The 27,902-nt window shown below is 42.0% G+C and overlaps 1 protein-coding gene across 2 annotated transcripts in view; it reads right to left on the bottom strand.

Annotated features, from left to right (window-relative positions):
• Positions 1-2,368: 2,368 nt before the first annotated feature.
• The window catches only part of MNT (MAX network transcriptional repressor), a 70,220-nt gene continuing 44,686 nt past the window's right edge, over positions 2,369-27,902 (bottom strand). For both annotated transcript variants that reach the window (XM_083172228.1, XM_083172227.1), the window contains 2 exons: positions 11,816-12,008; positions 2,369-8,667 (listed from right to left, as the gene is read on the bottom strand). In XM_083172228.1, coding sequence (XP_083028354.1) covers positions 7,955-8,667; positions 11,816-12,008 — 906 coding nt within the window. In that variant the 3' untranslated portion in view covers positions 2,369-7,954. The remainder of the gene's footprint in view (positions 8,668-11,815; positions 12,009-27,902) is intronic.

The raw sequence follows: 27,902 nt of genomic DNA on the forward strand, positions 1-27,902 counted from the left end.
GTTTGCGACTATGCTATATTGTCTACTTCCCAGACTGACCTCTTGCAGTTTTGCACTTGGCCTCATATTGTCCTGTTCTTTGCAGCATACTCACAACTTCCACCTATTGCATTTACCTCATTAGTGAATTTCCTCTTTACTGCATCCACAAATGAATGGTAAAAATGAAGGTTTGAATCTGTCTTTGTAACATATATCCCATAGGCAGAATTTGCATCCAATGATCCACTTAGCTTCTTAGGTCTCTCCTTTATTTGTGTGGTTGGTGTTCAATTCCGTCAGCATCATTTTTCATTACCAGAGCACTATCTTATTCCATTCCAAACGGTTTGTGCATTGCTTTCAACCAACTTATGTAATGAGGAAGTTGATATGGTGTGACTTTCAAGACCATCAGACATATTAAGCTGCCATCTTTATTAATATTTATTGTACCATTTAAGATTTAGAAGAAATGACATCTAGTGACTTGATCCCTGGTCTGCCTATATCCTTAAGAATACACAGATCATTTCATGTTTTGTTGTTGAAACAAGTTGTAAAGCTTTGTACACACTGGGCGTTATTAACCTAACGATATTGCGTACATATCATCTAGTGTGCACAGTCAATATGCCTGCAGCTGCTGGTCATTAATGACCCCCAGTTGTCTGTACATGCAGCTCAATCTGACAATCTCATCAGCAACCGCAAGCCCCTGACCGATATCACTCTTCTGCAGCACCGCTGACATAGATACCTAGATCAGTGGCTGCTGGAATCGCTTCAGTGTGCACAGAGCATTAAAGTTTGAAGATGGTTGAAGATCATTGTTGTGGGGGAAGGATCTTGATATTTTGGGAGCTACAAGCCTGGGGTACTGGGTACCAGGGAAGAATTATTTTGCCAGCCCTGACTACACTACCTAGTCTGCCACCTGCATCGACCCCTTGCTTTCAACCACTGCTTGGATTTTTCCCATTGATAGCTGCATATTGTCAACTTCGACCTGTTGCCTTATAGGTGACTTGGCTCTATACATAGTTTCAGTTTACCTGGTTATCTTTGAGTATGCAACCGATATTATTGTCTGTAATGTTGCCTATTATCTCGGCCGGTAGTTGAGGATCAGGTTCAGATGGGCTGGGTGGAGAAAGGATAGCCGGCCAAATGTACTGTCTTCGCATGAAGGAGTACCCCAGGAAGGTTGGCTAAACTCCCTATCGGAGGCGCGGAGTCTAACTGGATAGCGGTGTTCACCAGGGATTCCTGCAAGGGAATTTGGGCTTCACTGCATCTACACAGCAGGTCGCGGCCCTCCAACGGAAGTCCCCCCTGGGGCCTTGGAGTAATGAGGATTACCAGCGGCTGACGCTCGCCAACCTGGCCGGTAGCAGATAACAGGTATATGTAACTGGCCTTATGATGAACTACTGCAACTCAGGATGGCCCACTCAGCTGATAACAAAGAACTGTAACTAAGGATGGCTCACTTGGCTTATAACGTAAACCTGTAACTCAGGATGGCCCACTCGGCTTATAATGAAGAGTAACTGGATGGAGAAAGTCCGCAACTAGTGGACTAGGAGCTGGAGCAGGAGCAACCGGGTCCGGGGATGCCAGATCAAATGCACACTGGAAGAAAGCAGCTTATAATGAAGAGTAACTGGATGGAGAAAGTCCGCAACTAGTGGACTAGGAGCTGGAGCAGGAGCAACCGGGTCCGGGGATGCCAGACCAAATGCACACTGGAAGAAAGCAATGGGGAACCAGCAGGGTCTCCAGGACGTAGCACCAGCAAGTTTGAATGGTGCTTCTGCCCTTTATTCCCCAGGGTCACTGTTGAGATTAGCAGCCTGCCTCTCAAGGGAGGCTACATATGATGCCTAAACCCAGAAGTGCCTCAACCAAGTAACACCTACCATCCCTACATTTGAGCATTGTGTAGTATCTGCTGTGGATCTCCAGTAGAACCTTGAAGTTGTACCTGTAGGTCTTTCTCTTGCAAAACTGCACCTGATAAATTATCACAATGTAAAGGATTAGGTCCAAGTACCAGGCAACACATGCCTTTGTATGGGAACAGGGGTCGCTATGGGTTACAATCGTGTGAAGACCAGTTCATTTATTTTGTGAATTAATTTTCTAACATCTTCACAGTATGTAAACGACATATTCACAAGCTGTAGCTTGAATTTACAATATTTTGAATATCTATTTCAATTCAGCCATACTTTGTGTACTTTGCAGGGATAAGATGAAACATCCACACAAAAAAAAAATGTTTTGGCCGTAGCCAAACATTATGAAAAATGCTAATAAATTAATTTGGAAAGTTTTAAAAAATATGCTGAAAACTATACAGTAATAAAGTCAAAATAAATGCAAATTGAGTTAAATAAATAAAGTGTTCATTATTTTTGTATGCATAATAATCTCTGAACAGACAGTGGAAAATTAAACATTTGTAAAATCACAGCAGTGATTCACCTCCCCCTCCCTCCATCCAAAAATTCATTTAGATCTCTCTAATTTATTAACAGTTTTGTTTCATGAACATCTTCATAACAAAGTAAAAAAAAAATATAAAAAAAAATCACATTGATTGTAACAAGTGCAGGAATGTTTAACAAAATATATTTAGACCTATTAATAAATACCTAAAGTTTTACATATGTTAACACAGACATATGTAAATGAAAACTATAGCTGGATAATTGGTATCGATAACAAAAGCTTTGAGGTCTTTTTATACCTTCATAGTGATTTCATAAATGGATTTCCAACTAGAGTATAATGGTATAATTACTGGCGGTAAATGGTTACTTCAGTTGTATGGTTTAATGCATAAAGGTTTCCTGTGGTTTAGAAGTTTGAGATCTGAAGTTAATAGGTAATTATCAACATGTAATGAAATTGCTTTTACAACTTGTATCCCAAAAAGGATTTACTCTACAAATAAATAATTGTTCAGCCACAAATTGAATGTGGGTGTATGCTACTGTATGTGGTAAATATACTTAAGCTTCTATAAAGGAAGTGAGGTGATGTTGCCCATAGCAACCAATCAGATCCTTTCTATTTTCTAGGATGCAATAGAGAAATGATAGACATGATCTAATTGGTTGCTATGGTCAACAATCCAGCGGCTGTTTTCGACAATGCAGATTTGATTTTTTTTTAAACTTTACAGGCCTCAATGTGGTCGGAAAATCAAATAGATGTGTACAGATATTTCCTACTGTCCCAAATATCATACTGTAGAAATATACAGTAGGAGTTGCATAGATGAATGTATTACATGTAAAGTATACAGATCAGAAAATAAATGGAGACACACATGAAATGTGTTACATGGGTTTAGTGCAATAATATAGCATGTATACTGGGTTATAAACAGCAGTGGCTCCAATTTCGATGTCCCAGGTGGCCTGCTGGGCTGAAATGTAGGATTGTGCTCCCACACATATGCACAAGAAGGCTTCTAGGGACTACATAGCTGCAGACCCTAGCAGCCAGATAGGGCTGCCGTTATAGCTGGGGAGTGGCTTGCCATTGAAAGCACTCTTTTCTTACTGAAGTCTGGACTGTCAGTCCCATGTGGAGACACACCTTCTGCTGGGATTGGCTGTCTAGTCCTTCCAATGGGAAGCCACTGCCAGGCTGCCACTGGGGTGGTGGGAACTTCAGTCACTAGGAAAAATCTGCCACTGGTTATAAACCCTCTACCCCCTTCAAGTGTGCACTACAGGATTGTACATGGTGTTTGACAAGTATGTATCACCTTGATCGGAGTGGTGGAAAGGGCAGAGATGGTCATTGTAGGGGGTCACACTTGGTTCTCAGTTCTGCTTATGAGGGAAAGTGCCCTGTATGTGCATATCACATGTGTGTCTTTATTTACATGACTGATCTGGCCACCCTAGTTACATGGGAACATGGCATCACTGAAAATTAAAACATTTACTTGTAAATAAGGAAATGATATACAATACAATGGTACTTGTTTCAGGCACACAAGCATTTTTCCACACCTTTACAAGCATCAATTGAGGATGAAACACAAATCCACTAATATAGATATGGACACGGGCAGCAGAATCTATGTGTGTATTAGACCATTTTCCTTTCCCGCTATATAACTTGTAAGCTTTTATGTCTTTACAGGTGATAACAGATTTGCTTTTAATTAACTACAGCTAAATTAGAATCCTCTTCATTGATAAATAATTATGTCCGAGGTAAAAAGAAACAGCAGACTGGTCATACCTGCCAGGTATTGCGCTCTAGAAAAACAGACCAATCAAAAGAATATGGTTAGTGTTCATTTTAGCACCCGCCGACTTTGAAAACCCATGCAGTTCCTCTTCCCTGCCTGGGGTGTCGCTGTCTGCTGTGGTGTTTCTAGCACAGGTCTGGTTTGCATATCGGTGCTGATATACAGACAACCCTTTATTATATTAAAGAGCCAAGGGGTCGATCCTATTAGGTCTGAAGGGTGTGAGGTGCCATTTGAGTGCCGTTTTCATGCATTTAAACACTGGCAACGGCACCCGATTCAGGACAAACTCGCACCCTTTGCAGGGCCGAATTCCCTTAAAATTGCTCGCACCCCTATAATGATTGGCACCAAATAGGATCGACCACCAAGTATGTATTCAGCCTTGAGATCTCTCTCAATGGGGTGAATTAAATATCCCCCCAGTAACTCGGGAGATATTGTGGATATACGAATTGAGATTGCTTAAAGTGTTTTGGCCACCCACAAAAGATCTGCTTAGCCCCTGGGGAGGATGCAATTCTCTGTTCCTTCCCATGTAAAGGGACTGGGAAAATTGCCATTACCTGGCTGTGGTAGAGCACACTCTGCCCAATGTGGCCCACACAATGAAATGAGAAAATATTGCATCAGACATACCAATACATTTGGATAAATGTGCCCGCATACATGCTACAATCTGCCAAATAATGGTACTGTGTGCCCAGCTTCATTTGCTGCTCAGAATAGCTGGCATAAAGATGATGACAAATACCATAACTGTTCAGGGGTGTACACATAGTGCCATTGCCTTGCTATTCAATCGGGATCGAATCACAGGTCAAGACAAACGCATTCGATTTGGACTATATATTCTTGCCTGCACCATCTAATTCTCTATTCAATTTTGATGCCACGCATCGGGATCGAATCAAAATCAAATGTGTTAGATTTCGATTAGACTTTGTTTGTAGCAAAACCAAATAGAAAAATAGACCAAATCGAACCGTGTGTACGGGGCATTAACTTGCATTCATAATTTATATTGCTGGAGTAAATATATTGATATAAGGTAGCCATCTCATGTTTCTTGTACAGGCCAAATAACCGGGACAACACTCATGTGCAAACCTAGATTGGACTCAAAGAGACTATGGAATGGTAGGAGAAATTAAACAGAAGGACATCTACCCACAAGTAACCCACAACGCTACTTTTGTTTCCAGCTGTTTAATGCCTTTTTTTGGGGTCTTTTTACAGGCATCAAGGTGCTGGAATTGGTGAGAGAAAAAAAAATGACAGTATTGCTTTTATTTTAGTAGAGCATCATTCTTGAGCATTTAGGACTTTGTGACTTTGCGAACAATAAAAGGCAGGAAAAATATACGATGTAAGGCCATTAATCTTAAAATGCAAGTAGATAAAATATATATATCTATAAGCAACATTCCAGCATACAAATCTAAAATGGCCGACCAAAGAACAACCGCCTGCACAGTCATTACATGTGCGCATACAATGTCAAACATTTTAACTATAGCTATGGTAGATATGGGACTATATACTTGTTATTACATTGCCTTTTAGATATTTCACCAACTTATTTTTAAGTTTAGTGGCCTTAAGGAGAATTTAAATTAGAATATGCCCAAAATAACGCACTGTAAAAAAGAAAAAAAAAATAGGGATTACCTCAAAAAACTTTTATAAATATAGATATTTATGAAGTCAAATAATTTGCATTTGGTATAATAAACCCAAGGAACACATTTCTCACATTTAACACAATTCTGATAAAATGATTTGCAGTGCACTGTAATACACTCTCATGCCTTGACACAAAGCCTCTAATTAATTGTATTTTTACAACATTTCAAGAGAATAATGCCTTTATGTACATAGTTTAATATTCTAACAACTCAAAATGGGCCCAGTAATGCACATTTGAACCCAAATGAGGTTTATATAAAAATCTGGAGATAAAATTATTAAACATGAGTTAAAACCAGTTTAGTTGTCAATGAAAATAATACAAATAAATAAGTTAAAATAGAAAGTAATGGCACAAACTCCATGATAAAGGTCTTCCACATTAAAAGAGGAATTTTCAGTGCTTGTAGTTTACAATTTATTAAAGTTCTTTTTGTTTTGTATCAGGCAATGCTTAATAGAATTTCAGTCTTTCTGTATTATTTTATCTAATTATTCTTGTCGTAGTAGTAGAGCTAGGCTCTATCTTTCTTTGGGTGACTATGCCATGCCTCATTAGTACATTACGCAAAAACATCTTGGTAAGTGATGACGTATGGGGCATGGAAGTGATGCCTCTAATCTATACGGCTGTCTTTTGACACAATGAAATGGGAACACGATAACTTAGAAAAGCAGGTGTGTGAGAGATGGGACGTATGTGGTAGAATGCTGCTAACAAAACATTAACCAAAGTATATTAAATTTAGATGTACATTTATGTTAGACATCTATGGGAAATTTAGGAATACGATTTGGAAATGTCTGGAAATGTTATGAAGAAAAGTTAATTTTAAAATTTAGAAATTGTGTAATTGTGTTCTAGCATTCTAGCAGTGTTATACAGGTTATATGTTAGACCTGAATCACTTAACAGAAATTTACTGGGTTTATAACTACACTTGAGAGAAATATTAAGTCTGCCTTTCAGTCAGAACAACAACATAAGAAATAATACATAGGATTTATAAACGCTAGCTGTGAATAAGTTTGTTACCAAATTACATGTCAAATAAAGGCAATCTTGGGGAACATGTAATTATCAGCAGGGCAATATATTCAGGTTATTAGGGTATTATGTAATAGAACTAAGGCACCAATATATTAAAAATATAAGTAACCAGTGCTTAAAAACACCAAAATCATTGGGGAAAGGGCTGTTGGGATATTCTATATAAAAGAAAAAAAAGAAAAAAAGAAAAGTGAGGTATTGCTCATAGTAACCAGATTCAGACTTGTATTACAATTTATAAAATGGACAAAATGTCTGATTGGTTGCTATACGCAACACCAGATGCAGTTACTTATAGAACAGTTATACATAAATGTCCTTAGTCTCTTCTCTGTTGTAATAGTGCATGTCATGTGTCACCTCAACAGTGGCAGAGAGATGACCCTGCCGAGCGTTGTTACATCTTTGCCTATGCTGTTAAAAAAAAGGAAAGTGGTGATTGGTTGTTCTCTTGTTAGTGCGTACATTCTGCAGTTGTCACCTCCATGGAGGTATGAACCGACATCATGGTCACTTTGCCAACTGAATTTCTTATATTAGAAAGATCATCGATTTGTAGGTTACAAAGATACACATTTAAAAAGACAAAACAGAAAACTGAATAAAAATGTCAATGGAGTATCAGGTAGGAATTAAAAGTCCTATTTTGTATTCATTGATTACTGGTATCAGGGAAACAAAATGAAAAAGTTTCAATGAGTGGCTGCCACGGAGACAATGAGAATGGTAAAATTCCAGGGCCCTTTGAGGGTTGCAATAGACAGGCCTATACAATGAAGACGGATGCCTTTTCCAAAGCCAATCACAATATGGATCTTGTTAAGAATTGTCTGTGTAGCTCGTCCATGGAACATGACTTGAAAGGAATGTATGTAGTTTCAGATGTCCGGTAGATAACTTAATTTATTTAATTCATTCTTAATATTATTATATATTTTTTTTAAGTAGTTGAGTGTTTAAGCTAGCTTCAAAGTGCTGACAGGAAACGATGGCATTGTTACCATAGTCACCGGGTTCAGGACTGTTTGACCGACTAATTGAGGATGGTGAACCACCTGGGCTCCTACGGTTGGCTTTGCCATGACGGCAGGCTGGCCTAGGTTTGTGGTTCCATTTACTTGTGGGTGGGAAATGGTGTGAGCAATGTGGCTCATCATAGGCTGACTTACTGCAACAGATTGGGGGTAAATGGGTAACTGCTGGCCGAGATGGGTCATATGATTAATGGCAGCTGGGTGCACAGTGATGTGGCCAATTGGCTGAGCAGCAGTGGTTAGCTGAACAGGGCTTGACGTGGAAGGTGCAATATGAGCAATGTGCTTGGTCTGAGGCCCTGGGATGACATGATTAAGAGTCTGGATGACGGACGCATGAGTGGTGGCCGTATGGGCTATCACTGTTGACTGCACCGTGGAAGCAGCCACAATATGAGTCTGTGCTGGCATCATGGCCTGAGGCGGGACCAGTGCTTGGTTGGGCAGAGGCTGTACGTGGGGAGCGGGGACTTGTTTCTGTTGAATGGAGATGTGCTGAGGCAGAACAGTGGAATGGTGATTCAGGGAAGCTGTGTTGGACGGTACCATCTTCAGGAGCTCTGGCTGCTGGCGTTTCGCTAATGAATTTACGGGTCTGTCATCATCCATGTCCTCATCTATGTTGTCTTCACCCTCTGACAAAACAAGAAATTGTGATAAAAATGGCAATATAAAGTACAGAATTATCACATTTGGGAAATTTGGCAGCTTTTCACTGGTTAGAACCAATAACATATAAAACCTTGCATAAAACAGTCATGCACGTTTTTGGAAGAATATTTTTGGCTATGTAAAACATTAAATAATATAGGTTATCAGTAATAACTTAAACACAAACAGGGGTGCATAATCCTTCCATCTTTCCATTCCAATGATTTGGAAGTTTATCTATTTACCCAAAGAAACAGGATAAGACAGGTAGTAAATGGTTAATAAAAGTAACAACACAGTCAGGCTTAGAAACCAAGAAGCAATCTCACATCAGTGCAAGAAAAAAAAAAGATGTCTCTCTTGCCAATGTTCCAATACAGCAGCATTTTGGCCCTGATTCTGTACCTAAATCCAATGGTTAACATACAAATCTGGTAGGTGCACTGCGTATTCGTAGGAACCGCTCTGCACATATGTGGAATGGGTCATGCATGACCACAGCGCAATTTACATGACACTGCCTACAAACATGTCTCCCCTGTTATGTAGATGTGATGAAGCAAGCAATGATGGTGATCTAAAGGCCCCCATACACTAGGGCGATGTACATGCAATTTACATGTTATTTCAGCTATAAATCGCATGCACAGTGCCCAGATTGCATGTACTGCACGTTCCTCCTAGATCGCACCTGCCACTCAAGCAATTTGTCTCCATCTCCAGGTGATCAGGGGTTCATTGCGCTGTCTTTTGCTGGCCTCGCCACCCACCTGGCAGCTTATCTTCCCCCCTCCTCCCACCCGGCGCCTGGTCTTCTCCCTCCTCACACCCGGCGGCTGGTCTCCTCCCTCCTGATGTCAGCAGCAGAAGCAGAGGGGGCTCTGGGGGGTCAGTAACCCTGGACCCCCAGCTACCACCACGAATCAGATCTCTGCTGCTCTCAATACCAGACTCAGTCCCTCTAGAATCAGCACTGCAGAGGCTAGAGGGGCAGTTAAACTGCAGCCTGCAGCTCCATGATTGTTATACATTAAATATATATTTATTTTTTCTTCCAAGAAATGAGCATCAGCAACTATGGTGCACCTGAAGATAGGCGCTGTGCCCGAAACGCTGTACGCATTATTTTATTAAATAGCTGTTTTTGCACCAAGTGGAATACCAGAGTGACGCTCATTTCTTGGAATATTGTTGATGACGGGTTACCTGCCGGAGATGGCATCAACGGCAAGCATAACTATGCTGCCACAGCCGCGTCTGAGCTTTGGGATATTCCTGGCTCTCGTGCCTGCCACCGCTGAAACCACCCTGTGCACCCATCAAGGTCTGATAGGCTTTAAGATTAAGATCTCACCTTGCATCCTTTCCCACTCTCGTCCCCACTCTCACACGGTGTCTCCCCTCCTCTTACTCTGCGTCTCCCCACTCACCTTGCGTTCTCTCCCCCTCTGTAACCCTGCTGTCTCTGTCATTGCATTATGGTCCCTGCGCCCTCATCATCACTGATGTCAGTGGCCCTCCCTCCCAACAGCCGGGAAATAACTGAGTTTTCCGGTGGCAACTCAAGAAAACGCCACAGACTGCTTGCATATGTGAACAGCGTACTGTGAGCATGTGCGGCTATTCGATAATCGGTTGGACTGAATTTGCAGAACGAATAGGTCTGAATTGGCCCCATAGGTAGGGTAACTATTAGCCTCTTCTACATAGCATGAAATAGCCCTATTTAGGCCAGTCCCCGTAGCAACCTGTAGTACAGTCCATCAGATACATCTTATGGTACTAGTGAATGCATGCAAGGTATATTACATGCAATGTGTCATGTGTTATATTGCATGCATGCAGGGTTAACAGAGGAAACGCAAGTCTTTTACAAATGTGTCATTCGGAATAGAGAGTGATCCTCAATGCCTCCAACATTATTGTGTTCCCTTAAAATATTAAACTGCAATATTCGGTAAAGACTGTAGGGGTCAGCAGAGTAAGGCATAATATAGATGCAGTGACTAGATGGATGCTCTAATAAAACACAAACTCAGTCATAAAAGCACGTAATATTTTCTATAGCACTTTATTCAGCAATAAGGTCAGGGATTAGAGACAATGCCCTATATAAACAGAACATGTGCAACAGTCCTACTAAGGAGGTCAATTATTAGAACCGAGACACAGAGTTAGAAAAATGCATCAAAAAGTGTTAGACACACAAGAGAAGTACTGTAGTGCTCAAGCTGACTGCATTTGTTTGTTCTAAAATTCTAATTTATTTTGAAACAATGACAAAGTCATAAAGGACAAGAGGTCTGTAGCAGCTTCCATAGATCATTTATACAGTACATGCTGTAAAAATGAAATATGTCTGGTTGCTCCCTATGTTTTTAATTTATCAAGTTAGTTATATAGCGCACACATATTCCACAGCGCTTAACAGAATACTTGAACATTCACATTCATATTCATGTTTCACTCATGTTCAATGGGTTTAAAAAAATAAATAAATTAATTCTGACCTTTGAACACAGCTGTCATCATTAACCCCTTGAGTGGTGGGTTTTGCTGGGGCAGGACAAACCTACCAGGGCAGGTTTGTCCTGCCCCAGCAAATCCCACCACAGAGCTGTGGGCCACCCCCGTCACCGGCATTTGTATGCCGGAGCTCCCATGCCCCTGTCGCTGCTGCCCTGCTGCCAGTCACAGCAGTGACCACAGGCAGCAGGCTCGGGGATGTTCGCAGCGGCTCAGGAGGACTCGGGCGCCTGAACTGCTGAGCGCTCCCGAGTTCCACTGAACATCCCCAAGCCTGCCTCCTTCGTCACTGCTGTGAATGGTGGCTGACGGTAGGGGAAAGCGGCAGGGGAGCGGAGGTGATGGGGGGGGCGACAGGGGGGCCCTAGAGGTGGTGCACTGCTGGAGGCACCACTGGCGCGCACCTAATGAAAAGTGGTGTGCCCGGAAAATTTCTGTTCATACCACTCAAGTGGTGAACTTAATAACAAAAAGTTCAAAAACATTTTGGGCAAATCAAAAGTTTTTAGCGTCCTCTAGTGTTACCCATTATCACTATATTAAAAAAATCTGTACACAAAAAACAGTCACCTAAGGAACAGTAAAAATAAAAGGTGACCGTTATACCTGAAGCTGTGGAGGTAGAGGCCTGGTCGTCTTCTGGCTGAACAGTTTGACGCACGATTCGGTCAATCTCCAAAATATCCATCCACTGGCTGAGTTCGTTCTTCAAGTCAGCCAGCCTCTGCTGTGTGGCTATTTTCTCCCTGGCCAGACGTTCCATCTCATGCTCATATTCTTTTTCTTTCCTTTTCAGACTCTGGAGAACCAAAAAAAAGAATAACGTGAAGTTACCAATGACTTTGCAAAAAAAAAAAACCCATGCTTACGAGTTTTCCTTAACTCAGAACATAATGTTCCTATTCCCGTATAGCTGAAAACACATCGGATAGTTTGTTGCATCTGTGTGATCTGTGGATTTCTGGGCATGCAGCAAAAGGTTACTGTTGCCCTAAAGGCGGTAGAAGCACACATCTGGATGTGGTTCTGCTAGACAAGCGCACGCTAGGTCTAGCTAAATAGGAATACAGAGCCTCATTCAGACTTGTTAGGAACGCTGCACATAAAAGCAGCCTAGCGAACTGGTAAACGTCTCCTGGCCACCGGAGTGAATCCCCTCGGTAGCATGTGCGGAGATGTGTAAGCTAGCACATCCCCTTGCATGCAGCTGCATGGCCGAAAGACCATTCGATGGTCGCTCGTTAATAAAAGTCAGTCTGATAAAAGTAAGGCGTGGAATTCGCCATGCCTGCAGGAGAACGCTCAGAGTTTTTATGGGGATGCCCATTTAACACTGGGCGTTCCCCCTGCTGCCGCCCACCCCCCCTTCTCTCCCCTCCTCAAGCGAACGGCCCAGCGAATGCGCAACTTGCCGAAGTCGTTCGGTCCCGGAGTTTGCGCATGCAAATCGGGGACAGGGTAGAATTCAGACCCTAACTGCCGGGTCTGAATCAGACCGTTTTGCCCAGAGACAGGATAGTGTTTCTATTTCCATTATACAACAATGTCTATGGCAATGACCGACCAACCTATTTATTTACAGTTTCCTATAAAGCCTATGCAGTGTTCGGGGAGTGTAGTTCAATAAAACCCTCAGAATGGTCTTGTATTCTGCTTATAAATTATAGATATAGATTATATTTGTGCAGAACAGAATCAGAAGTACAGTAAATTACAAAATGGAAATTTTCACGTGAAGAATGAAGGGTGCACCTCTCTGACCCACCCTGTCTGCCATAGCATTGCAAAAAAGTGTTATTCCAAAGTATTTATTTCTCTGCTACGAGAAACATAAAACCAGCTACTGCTCTTAAGGCACAAAAAGTTCTAAAGCGAAAACAAAACCAGACATAAGCGGAATAGACAGTACACAATATATCGTTCAGTCGCAGATCAGAACTATATATCATAGAAACCGTATAGTGTGTACTGCCAACCCATGGTTCCTGGCTTTCATTCACCAAATAATCCCATTGGATGTGCTACTTGTCCAATAGGAAAATGCCATGAGTGATGTGATTTCGCTACACGCATCATGTAAGAATACTTTATTCCATCCTACAGCGGATCATTTATACGCCCTTCACACTAGAAAACGCTTGCAAAATCCCAGCTGCGACCCAGCTTGCAAGCACTTTTAGATTAGCTGTCTGACCTGGCATAAAGCCAAGCAGGTGACGTAATTGGGAGTAGGGGTCGGGGCGGCGCCGGGAGATGTCAGCATCTCCTAGCGGCGCCTTTACAGTGCAGTGAATGGGACTTGGGTCGCGTCGACCTGGGATACCCATTCACACTGTCCCTGGACCCGCAAATGTCCTGGGTCCAACCCGGGATACCCATTCACACTGCCCCATGACCCGCGACCGTCCTGAGTCCAACCCTGGTGAAGACCCGGGATGAAATCCCAGACCGTTGGAGCTGGGACAACCTTTCAGGACCCGTTCACATTGACCAGTTTCCTGGGTTGTTGTGCATTCATGTGCAATAACCCAGGAAAGGTCTGTCATTGTGAAAGGGGTATTAGTGTGTACTGTATATAAGATGCAATGTGACATTACATTGCATTGCATGGTGTGTACCCAGCTTTACTCTGACATCAAGTGTTATGGACAAGAGAGGCACCAGCATCTTAAATGTACCTATAAACAAAAATATTTGGTCATTTGACCCAAATGACATACAGTATATACCAGGGCTGGGCAACACCGGCCCTCCAGATGTTAGTGAACTACACATCCCAGGATGCTTTGCATTAGTTTTGCTATGTGGCCATGCTGAAACTGATGCAAGTCATGCTGGGATGTGTAGTTCATCAACATCTGGAGGGCCGGTGTTGCCCAGCCCTGGTATATACGGTCAGATGCTCAATCAGTTTAGTGATATTACTCAGGTGCATGTGAGTAAAAAATGTGAACATGTGAGTAAAAAAACAAAAAAAAACACAACCACCACCACACATTGTTTCCCGCACACCCTGCAACTATATACAGCAATAGGGCCACCCAGTAAGTATTCAGAGAAGCCTTGATGGACGGCTTGGAGCTTACCCATGTATTTGCAAATAGAGTATACAGTATGTAACCAAGATCTCAGAATTCTGCTAACATGGTCTATAATCTATGTAATCATTCAGTGTGCTGGGGAAACAATGCGTTTTTTTTATTACATTTGACCCAAATGCCAGATACTTTTTTCTGCTGGTTATGGTCCAATTAACCATCTCTACTGTCTGTAGTGGAGTGCACTTCACCTTGCATGGTACCAATATATTCTCTTTTATTCATATGAAAGAAAGCATGGTTCTAGGAAGCAGGCCACAAGACATGATAACAGGTTCCTGATAAGGAAATCTTTTGGAATGGAGCCAAGTAGGTTATTGGATCAGAGGTGCTGGCTAGCCGACTACTTGCACATGACAGACCTGCATGTGCAGCCCAATGCTAACTGCACACCTGGGGGAAGTCTGCAACACACATGCACAACATTCTACCAAGAGCAATGAATCAAGTCTTTATATGTAAAAGGGACCTGGCCATTTGCAACAAACACTCAGGGGTGATTCAGACTCGCTGTATGTGTAAGCGTACGCATCCAAATGCTATTATTCAGAGGTGGTAAGATTATTCAGAGGTGGTAAGATCACATAAAGCCCATGTACACAAAACAAGAACTATGAGAAGGTCAGACCTATTTATTGGTCACACATGCAATGGGCATAGTCAGGACACCAGCTTTCTAAAATAACCATTCACTAGTTGGATCAGGCTTACAGAAGTTTGAACAGCCAAGAGCGGTATCACAACCAACCACAGCTACCGTTCATCCATCCATGCCACTAGCAGCTTATGCAGGAACTTAAGATTTTTGAATATCGTTAAGTCTGCTCTGTTTGCATAAATAACTGTAGACTATGCCCACACTTGTGTCTCCCAGTTCTTTCCTCGTTCCACTGCATTTCATAAGAGTTGTTGTGAGAGAGACTGGCAGCATGCAGACATCCACCATGTGGCCATGTGGTAGAATGTTGAGAAAATGTTCCTGGCGGTATAGTGTTGACTTATCTGGTCCAGGAGCTCCAGCAGCTTCCGGCTCATCCTGCAGTGGGTTGGCCTGCCCTTCTGTAGACTAAAGCTGGCCATACATCAGAAAGATATTGTACCCAATCATACAATCTCAATTGATTGTAAGATGGATTGTATGCAGATTGTGTGCACATCTTGTTTACACAATCATACAATCAATCATAAGATGGATTGTATGACTGATTGTATGCAGATTGTGTGCACATCTTGTGTACAAAATCATGCAGCAGATGGATTGTATGACTGATTATATGATGGATTGTGTGTCCAAAAACCACCAAGGACTGCTGGGGAGTTCAAGGGAAATTGTACACAATCATGAGCGCAATCGATCTTAAGATCGATCTTTCTGATGTATGGCCAGCTTAACCCACCAAGTCCTTGCAGGATGTTGACATTTCACGTTTCGTCATAACGTAAATGCGAACATGTTCAATTTCATCTGCAAAATGCAACAGGGTGCAGGATGCCGGGCAAACTCCAGATTTAAAAAAGTTTTAATTTAGCCGGCATCCCAGACCTCTGGCGATCTTGGACACTATTACATTTCACTGCGTATCTGACAACGCCATTGGGTCAACATTACAAACATCCAATTTCATATAAAACACTAAAGGGCCCCCATATACTACAAAGATATGTCTGACCCTGAAGTTGAATGTGATTTCCCTTAAACTCCACCTAGACCAGGCATGTCCAACGTTGGCCCTCCAGATGTTTTGAAACTACACATCCCAGCATGCTTTGCAATAGTTTTCGCATTCTCTAATAGCAAAACTGTGGCAAAGCATGCTGGGATGTGTAGTTTCAAAACATCTGGAGGGCCAACGTTGGACATGCCTGACCTAGACCTTCCCGGGAGTGATTCCATATGATAGATATATATGATGGGCTGGATTAGGGGGACTGAAAATGCCCTTCCTGCGATACATCACTTGTGATATATATCGTATATACAAAACAAAAAAAAACACTCCATTTTCCATCCGATTCCGATAAATCAATAGTGCAGCACACACACAACTTGTCACGTTACAAACGATATATCGGCCTGAAAGGTCAAAATTGCACAAAATCGTGCAAAATCATTGTAGTGTGTGGGGGTCTTAACGTTCCTTCCCTGGACTACAGAAGTAATAGTGGGTGCCATAACCCTCCAGCTCCATGAGAATGTAGACATTTGCACATGACTATATTATTTAGATACCAACAAGTTCAATGTTGACATCATAACTGAAGTCACTGTGGTGTCTTCCTTATCACTGCATCGGATTTCATTTAAACACTGGCTTTCGTTTCCTGGACTACAGAAGTAATTACGGGTGCCATCTCCATCCCAAATATTTGCCATCTACCTGGAAGCAGGATATTAAAAAGAATCAATGATAATGATGTTATCGCTGCCATTTTCGTGGCCGTGACAACACACGGACCTGGAACTTATCCTGGACCTGCGAGCTTGGGTATGGTACAATGGGGGAGTACATTTTATTACCAAAAAATGTGTTTTAAATAAAAAACATGGTATGCCTAAGTATAATTTTTTGCCCATCTGACTAGAGGGGCATAAACTGTTTAGTTTCTTTAGTTTCACAGTGCAATGACTGCAATCCAGCAAAATTAAATAATGGTAGACATGAAATACATTTCCTCATATATGAAACAAACGTCTTTATGATTCATGTGATTTGAGAACATGATGTGGTGAATATAACACAGGAGCCTGGAGATGGCTGTGATTATATTGCAGGATGATAACAAATCTCTGTTGCTGTACTTCAGCAGTGGATTGCACCTTTAAGAGACTCCCTCCCTCTGTGCCTCCTCCCTCTTGGCTTCTCAGTGGGGACAGAAACACGTGTACGCAAGATCGTCATACTTCCCCCTTCACAACTCCCAGGCCTCCGCCTTTCGCTCTCTTTTGCCGGGAAATTAACTGAACTGGTGCCAGTTTTCAAATCCGCCCTCAGCCCGTACGTACATTCCATTTAAGGCTTGCACAAACAGCCTGCCAGAGGCGATCACACATGTGCTCAGAGCAGCATACTGGTTATAGAGAAGGATCTTTAGGGGATATGGATATTCACATTTTTAGTCACAAACTCTAACGACACAGTGACTGGGGCTGATACACTCCCCTAGGCACAGAGCAGGGCTGCTACGCTGTAAGAACTAGCAGCTCATGTAGGAGGCCTCTTTTCAGCTGTGATAGGCTTTCTGCATACAATTAGCCACCCTATAAAGGTTGTTATGGATCTATACCGTTCAGTACGGACAGGTTTTCAGTGGCAAATTCCATTATTCTGAAAGCCACCGACTTGTCTGGTTGTTTCAATTACATTTCTATTGTAAAACAAAATATGACAGATAGATAAGCAACTGTATATTAGTCGGGCCCACCAACAGCAGGCTCATTCAGATGAAAGGCAGCCTGCATTAGGACGTGAGAAAAGACAACTACAGCCCTCCGTGGCTTCTAGGTTCTACATTGATGCTGCTTCATAGTAGGGGAGGAGGGATTTGGGGGGAGGAGGGATTTGGGGGGGGGAGGGAAGGAATTCTAATTCTGTGCAATAGTAGCCGTGGCAGACATCAAGGTATGTCCAAGGACATACCAAAGTGTGGCTATTAAATAATGAGACTGTACTTGTAAAAATAAACCATACTGTGTGAGTTAAAAGGAAGTGGGGGAACATTGACCTTGGACTTTCCCAAAATGCTTTGGCAAGTGTCACCTCTCTCGCACAGATAGCTTGCTGTTACAGAGATCACAGAAGCTGTGTTCTTCCTGTACGCAATGCGAACTTTCAGCAATTTGCTAATCTGTGGGCTACCCAAGGCTTGCAGGGCACAGTGTTTACCACATGCACATGTGTTTGAGTGACAAAAAAGATAATGAATGTCCTGGAAGGCCTTGTACATCAAAACAATGAGAATTAAAAAAAAAAAAAAATTAAATGAAAAAATTGTTCCGACTTGACCATCGACTGATAGCAGAGATGGTAAACATGGACAAAGAAACTTTTAGACAAGTTTTGCATCAAGATCTTAACATGAAAAAGGGTTTGTGCTAAGATGGATTCAAGGCCTAGATGTATTACTAGTTATGGAGGAGAAGTGGTATTAGCTCTGTTGCGTGCACCAATAATGCTTCTACCCCATGTATGAAGGAGGAAAAGTGTGGCAAGTGGCAATACGTTCGTGCCAAGCAATGTAAATACGTTATATAGCGCAGCGAGCTGGAAACAGCGAGTTAGTGTGGGTCAGTTGAAGGATTGCGGCTATCGGCACTGCTCGCCGTCATAGCGTTGAATACACCCCAACGTAGTGTTGGCATTTTGGATAATAACTTCCACACGTTATGTATTCCACCCTAACAAGGTACCGGGTGAGGCAGCCACCTTGGGCGCACTGCGTAGGATTACCCTGGGTGGGATAGCTTACCCCTAGAAGAAATGACACAAAATGAAGTGATTGCAGTGTAGTTTAAGGTCCCAATAAAACAGTCAGGTCCATATGTTTCTCATCCCATCCACAAGTGCACCAGATGAGGAAGCCATGTTGGACGCACTACAAAGGTTACACTGTGGGAGGTGAGCCATATAAGGACTCAATGCAGATATTGGAAAGTGGGTGCTTGTGTAGTAGTAGTATGATATACAGTGTATGGAAACATCCAAATGAAGCACATCCTACCCGCAGAGGAACCTTCCGAAGCCACCAACTGGGGTGCACTATGTAGGTCTTTGCTGACAGGGTGTGTGGTCAGTGGAGGTACACATTACAGGAATAGAACATGGTGAGGTAGAAATACACTGTTGGAAGGGAGAAAATAAACAGACGTGATAAAAACACCTTTGCAGGGGGCCACGACCATGCTGGAAGTGATGCTACATAGGCTTGCCCTCACAGCCCCCAGCTAACCATGAGGGGTAGGCCTGGGAACAGTTCTGGTGTTCTCATACATAGGGGTGGTGGGACTGGTCCAGGTGTTCTCATGGTAAAGGCAAGGCCACATAATGATCTTTCACACTTTTTTCTCTCACTCAATGGATTGGAGAGTACGCTGGCCATACACTAGGCCAATTTTCATCCAAATAGTTGGTTGGACTAAAAATCTGGTACTGTATGGGAGCAAATGACAATCCGCAATTTGCTCACAAACCCAGGAAAATGGACAAAACCATTCAGACAAATTGTTTCAATCAAAGTTTTTGTCGATTTACAGAATTTTGAGCAAATTGCTGAATTACAATTTACATTTGCTCCAATCCAGTACCAGACTTTTGTTCCATCCAACTAGTTGGATAGTTGGAGAAAAGTTGGTCAAATGTATGGCCAGCAGAAATCCAGTGGATACTACAGGTTTAACTTTACCCACCATTAATACTATTCTCCCAAACCATGAAATGTAATAATGAAATAAAAAATGTAACAATGGCCAACTTAAAATGATTAATTATCTTTATGAAAACATCAAATAAATCCTGCAAACCAGACCAGATTAACAATGCAGCTCCAGGCCTCCACACAAAAATAGGCCCTCCATCATGACAGAATAATGATCACCAGCGAGACACCAGCTGGCAACAAGGCCAAAATACCTGCTACAGCGTGTGCAAACCTGGTCAAGAACTACAGGAAACGTTTCACCTCTGTAATTGCCAACCGAGGTTACATTACAAAGTATTGAGTTTAACTTTTTGATTGCCCAAATATTTATTTTCCACAAAAATATATACAAATAAATTGTTTAAAAATCATACAATGTGATTCCCTCCCCCCACCCCACATTCTGTCTCTCACAGTTGAAGTGTACCTATGATGGAAATTACCCAATAACCTGAACACACTAGGGTCATATTTTGTCATAAGCCAATTAACCAGACAGAATGTATATGCTTCAAATACCTCATAAAACACAGGGAGTACATACAAACTCGACACAATTTAATATTTAAGAGTCCGTGTTTATGGCTCGGAAGGGATTTTCCATAACTACAGCACCGAAGATGAACGCTAAAAAAGGATTTTTGTGAAAGGCACATTGATGAAAATGTACAATGCAGCTGAATCCAAAAATATACTAGAACCTTAATTGGCTCCCAACAAAATTAACCAAATAATGTCTGTGTGTGCGTGTACATGTGGTAGGGAATATAGATTGTAAGCTCCACTGGGGCAGGGACTGATTCAAATATTCTCTGTAAAGTGCTGCGGAATATGTGTGCACTATATAAATAACTTTTAATAATAAATATTAATATTTGTATAGTTGTGTTGCTTTAAATCAATTTATTATTTATTAACAGTTTGTTATATAGCGCACACATATTCCACAGCGCTGTACAGAGAATATTTGAACATTCACATTAGTCCCGGCCCGAGTGGAGCTTACAATCTATATACCCTACCACATGTACACGCACACACAGACATTCGAGGGTTAATTTGTTGGGAGCCAATTGACCTACCTGTATATTTTTGGATTGTGGGAGGAAACCGGAGTGCCCGGAGGAAACCCGCGCAAGCACGGGGAGAATATACAAACTCCACAGTTAGAGCCATGGTGGGGATCAAACCCATGACCTCAGTGCTGTGAGGCAGTAATGCTAACCATTACATCATCCGTGAAATAAGTGTCACAAAGATGAACAAAGTGAAATATCTGGAAGAATGTTTCTGTCCGTATAAAAAAATTTTTTTTTAGTGACAATCATTTATTGATATTCACCTCCTGGAAGTATTGACAGGAGCTCTCATGAAATCTCAATGAAGATAAAGGGTGGAAATTAATAGGATGAGAGAATCAGAAAGTGAGAGATTTGGTAAGAAATCGCCAATTATTTTTTTTTAAGTGGCGATCATTTACACTTCAAAATCAAAATGTTTTTTTGGTACTTATGTAGTATCTGGGCTGCCGATTTTGTGATTGTATGCCTTACCTTAAGGCATACAATCAGATGCGATGCGATGCGATGCGATTCGATGCGATTTTGCATAGGATTCAATGTTAAGAAGGTCCTGTTCATTTCCCCACTATCCAAGTGGGCATAGAGTTGATTTTATATAGCGTGGCGAGCGCAGCGAGCCACCGAGCCCGAAGCGTGGCGAGCGAAGCGTGGCGAGCGAAGCGAGCCCCGCGATGAGCCGCATATTTCTTAAAAAGTATTCTGTGTCCCCTCGCGGGGCTCGCTACGCTCGCCACGCTTCGGGCTCGGTGGCTCGCTACGCTCGCCACAGGTTTATATCCAACTCCATGCCCACTTGGATAGTGGGGAAAGGAAAAGGACCCCTTTTTCCCATTGAATTCTATGTTAAAATGGACTCAGACCATTTTAACATTGAATCCTATGGAAAAATCTTGACCATCGCATCGCATACGATTTGGTCGCATGCGATACGATCCGATTTCTAAATCGGCAGCCCAGATACTACATAAGTACCGTTTTTTTTTTCTGTGTAAATGATTGCCCCTTTAAAAAAAAAAGCCTGGAGATTTCTTACCAAATCTCTCACTTTCTGAATCTCTCGTCCTATTAAATTTCACCCAATAGGTTAGTACACCAGCTTTCGGCAAAAAAACTAAATAAATGAAATATTTAATTGAAGATTTCACACTTGTTGCCTATGAGTTATCCCAGGCTTGGTCCTCTGAGAATATTGTCATTCAATTACAGATGACTGGCTTACTATAATAGGTAACACGAAAAAGCAACTAAGCGAGAAGCCGTTTAAAACAATGCTGGAGGAGGAGATCAGAAATGTGTGCAGAATAAGGGAATTTGGTTGTTTCAAAGTCAGACGTCTGCTCTTCACTGCTGTAAAATGTGACGTAATGTACAGCCCTGACAAATGGCACATACTAGTATTCCGCCACACACCCCTCCGTCTCTCAAGGGCAATGTCATTATCTGCCACCCGAAGCATGGTCTGGCTGCTTGCAGGCTGTGAGACGCGTGTCATTTCTGTCCTTCCAGCTGGGCAGCACTCCAATTATCATCACATATACAGTACAATATATACCAAAAACCATACAAAATACAGACTCGAATTAGTATACTATTATTTAATTTGTTTAATACAGCTTAAAAAAAAAAAAAAAAAAAGAGGGGGGGGGGTTGTTTAAATACAGACATTACCCCATAGGATTTACGGGGTGGATGGACAACTTTGCATCGGTTAACAAATTGTTAATAATCTGGGTTTAGAGGCAAATTTTATATCAGAAATTCATCCCTACGCTCCCCTCCTCTAACACAGTGACATTATGCCCTAGACAGGTTTTGCCTAGTTTTTTTCTTTCATATTAGCACGCACAGATCTTATCCTCGGCTACAGTGCCTGTGTTACAATACAAGCAATTCCATTCTATGCAGCTCTTTTAACATCGATGGTCAAAGAACCACCTTATTGCCAATATATAGCTAATTCTTTGTTTAGTATACCTGCATGAAATGGATGTTTTGTGACCATGCCAACATCTGTATGGATAACGTTAATAGATAATAAAATGTACTTTCATTGGTAGCATAAAATGACTTATTATTTACTTCCACCCTCAGCCATACCATCGACCCGTAACGCTACATTGTAGCCAAACGCCTGTTGATAAAGCAAAGGGTGTAGTTTGCTCTCAAATGAACCACTCATTTATTAAACACATAGGATAAAAGCAATCAGTTATGTTTTAGCTACAATAAGAAACAGATAAGAAGGGCAAGGGATTGCATAGCTAATGACTGTGTTGTGTGCTGACATGTAAATCCTTACAATGAGTCTATGGAGAGCATTAAGTTGTATTGCATATTCCATTAGAGGAATCCCAGCGCGTTTCCAAGGAGACAGAAACGAGATATTGCCTTGGAAACTGCCTCGGCTGAGTTGCTTCTTACAGCTAAATACTGCAACAATATGGGTCCAGCCTGTCTGGAGAAAACACTGAACCCATCTTCCCCTAAGGTCGCAGTCACTTTTCTGTAATGTATTGGGGCACAACTGGACAGTGCTATACCATAGACCAGGGGTCCTTAAACTATTTAGCTCTGTGACCCCATCAGACAATAAAAATAATGACAGGACCCCAGCAAGTTACTACAGAAGGTCATCACATCACATGTGTAGTCAGTAGACAGCACAAGCATGGCAGCATTGTGGAGGCACAAAATGATGGGAGGAGTCCAAAATAACAGACAATTCAACAGATTTTTCAGACTCCTTGAATCACTGACTGAGATTAGAAAATTAATCAGCCTGATGGTCAGCAACATGGAGTCGCGACCCCATACTGAGAACCCACAGTTTGAGAACTGCTGCCATAGAGAAACCATGCATCTTAACGAATTTTAAAGGAAAAATAAAATACACAGCTTTTTTTTGTTTTACATCTACAAAAAAATTTAAGGTCTTTGAAAGCTCAGAAAGGAACACATTTCACATCAATCACCACATGCAACTTGAAAGCCCTGCAAATACACGGTAGGGTTGGCCAAACCGATCTCAGAGAGCTACCAAAAGTTCATTTTTTCCAAACCACCTGTAAAACTTGAGAATGTGTCGGTTAGGAATGAATGCATCACATGTTTGAATATGTGCTAGTTAGTAATGACTACACCTTTGCACCAGCTAGGAGGTCTGGGAAACGTGAACTGTTGGTAGATCTTAAAAACCGGTTTGGCCGGCCCTGCATTGAAGGTATAAGAACGGTATTAAACACTGGTCATACATGAGCTCTATGGGGGTGCCTGCTCGCTGTCACAGCTTGCAGTATTCAACTGACCCCCTGCACACAGCGTTTCAAAGTTGCTAGGTTTCTGCAGCAACGGGGAAACGGCGTGTACGACCGATAAAATAGCAAAGCTCGCGGCTAAATGCAGCGGGCTCCCTGCATTAGCCGCAAGCCTCGCTGTTTGGGGGAATCCTCGCTGTCCTTTGACAGCGAGAGTTCCCCTGGGATGTAGAATAGGCTGAGCGGCCAGCATGGGCGTATGGCCCACAATATGGCCTTGCGCGCCTCTATCGTCCGGCAATTAATATCCAGCATGCTGGATAAACCTAGTTAATGACCGGGGTCAGGGCCAGTGTTGTCAGCGGAGAATACTGGCCCTGACAGATCGCTCAGCACACAGTGCAGGTACATCACTGTGTGCTGAGCAATCTAGCATCGCTCAGCATTTCCCCGTATGTAGGCCTCTTTAAGCCTGGGGGGGGGGGGGGCGATGGGGAGAAAGTGCTTAGCCTGCAGGTTAGAGTGGTGAGACCCGTCAGTTGTGGTTTAATCCTGCCAAAAGCAAGTCCTCCATTTTGGTGTTTTGTTTTACTGTAGCTGGGGTTGACGGGGAATGTATAAAAATTGATATATAATACAGGCATAAGCCCAAATGAAGCCAATGCAGGTATTGCGTTAGTAACACACAGTAACATGTGTTGCACCATTTGGGAGTGGCATTGCCAGCAAACAGAAGGGATGTAGAGGATTAGTGGTGCAGAGAGGCTGGTTTCCATGGACAGATTTTCTTCATGTGACTTGATAAAAAAAATCCTCTCCAAAATGCAAGATCATCCACTTGACCCAGATAACAGTTTGGTAGAGGTCACCTTAGACTCCACACAGCAGGGATACTGGTTATGAGAGGATTCCAAATGCCACTTAGTGGGGCTTGACATGAGCGTAACAGAAGACTTATATCACGTCCTTGCTTACAAAATAAAGTTATTAAAGATGTTCTACATGTATCAACGTAATATACACAGAAGGTTTAAAACATATACATTAGCAATGGCAGCCTGAAATCATAGACGACATTGTGTGATGAGTATCTGGTTTTATTTTTATTTTAAACAGCAGTTTTAAGAGAGCGGCTTATAGATGCAATTATAGATTTAACGTGAAAGGAGTCAGAAGGCGTGCGCGCGCGCGTGGGGGGGATATTATGTACAAATACCGATGACCTTTTAACATGAAACACGTGTCTACACTGTTTACTCATTTTTTCTTAAATTAATAGAAAACTGGAACATTTTTCAGTTAAAGGTATTTGCCTTTACATTAAAGAAATGCAGCATGTAGAAACATATCTAGGGTTAATAGGGCAACTCCCTGCCCCCCTCCAGATGCCTTGGTCAGGGGGTTGGGGAAATCAAACATCGAAAATAATTGATTCGCTGATTCTAACCCCCCTACCTCCAAAATGAAAATATCCGAATCAATAAGTCTGGGAATTTTTACATGCAGAATTCTGCAGATTCATCAATGCATCTCCGATGATCGATGATTGTATACATGCTCTTTGTATCTCTGATCAGTGTTGTCTGAATATGGAAAGATGTTTGGATCGCATAAGTTATTCAAGTATTATTGTAACACTAGAACGCTTATGCTGTAAACGAGGATGTGTGGTGCTAAATAAAATATTTGCTAATATCGCTAACATCTATGGCCTTATTTTGAAAGCAATACAATAAAGCCCCGGTACACACGTGGCATTTTCAGTCAATTTCCCCGGGGACATGGTCGCTGAGCAACCATATCCCTTGTGTACGGGGTCGTGGTCGCTAGGAGTGGGCTTCAGCGGCCAGTCCAGTAGTCGTTGCTGGTCCGAGGAGCATGCTCCTGTGACCCCTGGCTTTCTCCTGCAGTGGCTCCGTTTTCATCAGGGACCAAATCGCTTCGTGTGTATGGATCTTTAGATAAACAAAAAGTGGGTAACACCTAACAGAGGACAACTTAGAAAGCTGGGGCAAAAGGGGGAAAAAAGTGGTTTGTAAAATGAAAAGCATGTGGATAAATAATTGCTAAAGGTTACAGAACTATTTGTGCACCAGTTTTTACAAATGTACTCTGGCGACTCATGTACTGGAGCTGTAAAAAGGAAAAAAAAGTGCCATAGCTTAATAGTCAGTGGGTGGATTAATCATCCTGTTGCTAAGCAACTAAACAAACACAGGGAGCTCCTGACTTTAGATGGCCTATATTAACTGCAGCTACACTTGTATCTCAGCACTGCTCTGTTACACACAAGTCTTGTGGCGCCAGTAGCCAACGTGAACATTATCAGCTGAGGATCAGCTTTGAGTCCTGCTACTTTTCATTCCATTTATGACAATTCAAAAAAGCTGTCCTGGTTGTAAATAAGATAGAGAAAGAAGGGGGTTTCAAAACATTTTAATTGTATTACAATATGTGCTCTATGAGAAACAAAACCAGGGAATATAATGCCTTAAATGTTAAAATTCAATCACTTGCTATGGAAACCGGGAGGCTACGGATTTCTGGGTAAAATTTAAAAGTCACAAAGTAAAACAATTATGAATATGGGAGAGAAAAAAAAACCTGCGCGTTCTTCATTCATCTGTGGTACAAGATTGACACTTTACCTGCATTGGGTTTGGTATGGGGGTCCGACAGTTGAGATTTCGGCGGCCATTACACTGGACATTGGAATCCCAACTGCCGATACTCTGACAGCAGGGCAAGCACAAAGAAGCCCCTTGCAGGCTTGCTGCGTTTGCCACAGGTTATATTCCCACTCTATGGGGGTTGTGGACCCCCAAGAGGGAGAATAGCCCCTGTAAGTCAGTATTCCGACTTTCGGAAACCCCGACTGTTGGGAGGTCATCCGGCACCCTCTGCATTGTGATGTTGTCACCTGGTTATAAAAATAACAATGCTATTTGCAAAACAGAAAATAAAAACTGGTGCTGGGGTTCTGAACACCAAAGACTGCTTTTTTTATCATCTGTTAAAGATGTCCAAGCCGTGCTTGTTTACCCTTTCACTGCTATGGACCAGTTGGGCATAGTAAACCTATAGGGTGAGGAAGGGGTAGAAATGTACCTTCAAGTGCCCCCTTTGAGTTATTCTCTAGGGGGCAGACATCAATGACATCATCAGTAGGTAACAAGATATCATTAGTCAGTCAGAAAATAGGGGCAAGATTAATAAAAGTGCACTCTTCTCAGAGATCGGTACCCACAGTCTCAGAATCACCATCATTTGAAAACAGCAGCTTAATCCTGAAGCAAAAACAAACAAAAAGTTTTTGTTGGTTTAAAAAATATATAATTATCATCATCACCCAGCTTTCTTAAAGTTTGACCGTTTCCCAAGAAACGATTGAGAACTATTTAAAACAAAGCTTTTTCCTGGAAGAACATTACCTTTATACTCAGAAGAAATACTCATTTATACTTGCCCCCTAACCATCAAAAAAAGGCTTCTATCCCTGAACCCTAATGCAGAGATAGACAAGAAACTGGTTTTAGAAGAAATTAATAAAATATTAACATTTCATATAATACTAATCCAACATATCACTCTGTTCAGATAGTACAGTGGGATATGGCCGGCACTTGGAACCGTCGAGTCAACGGCTCTGTTCAGATAGACAGACCATGGTGGTGTCAAACTGGCGCTTTTACCTCACACTTAAAGCTGACCAGGTAAATGCTCCAAAGTGAAATTGTTTTACTGTAACTGGAGATCTCCAGACACAAGCGCTGTAATGATTTTCATCTGCTGAAAGCAGCATTTGGACAAATATGAGTGCTCGGTACTAATGCTCTATATAACA

The sequence above is a fragment of the Crinia signifera genome, chromosome 2 (genome assembly GCF_055691185.1).
Source record: "Crinia signifera chromosome 2, ASM5569118v1, whole genome shotgun sequence".
Lineage (NCBI taxonomy): Eukaryota > Metazoa > Chordata > Amphibia > Anura > Myobatrachidae > Crinia > Crinia signifera.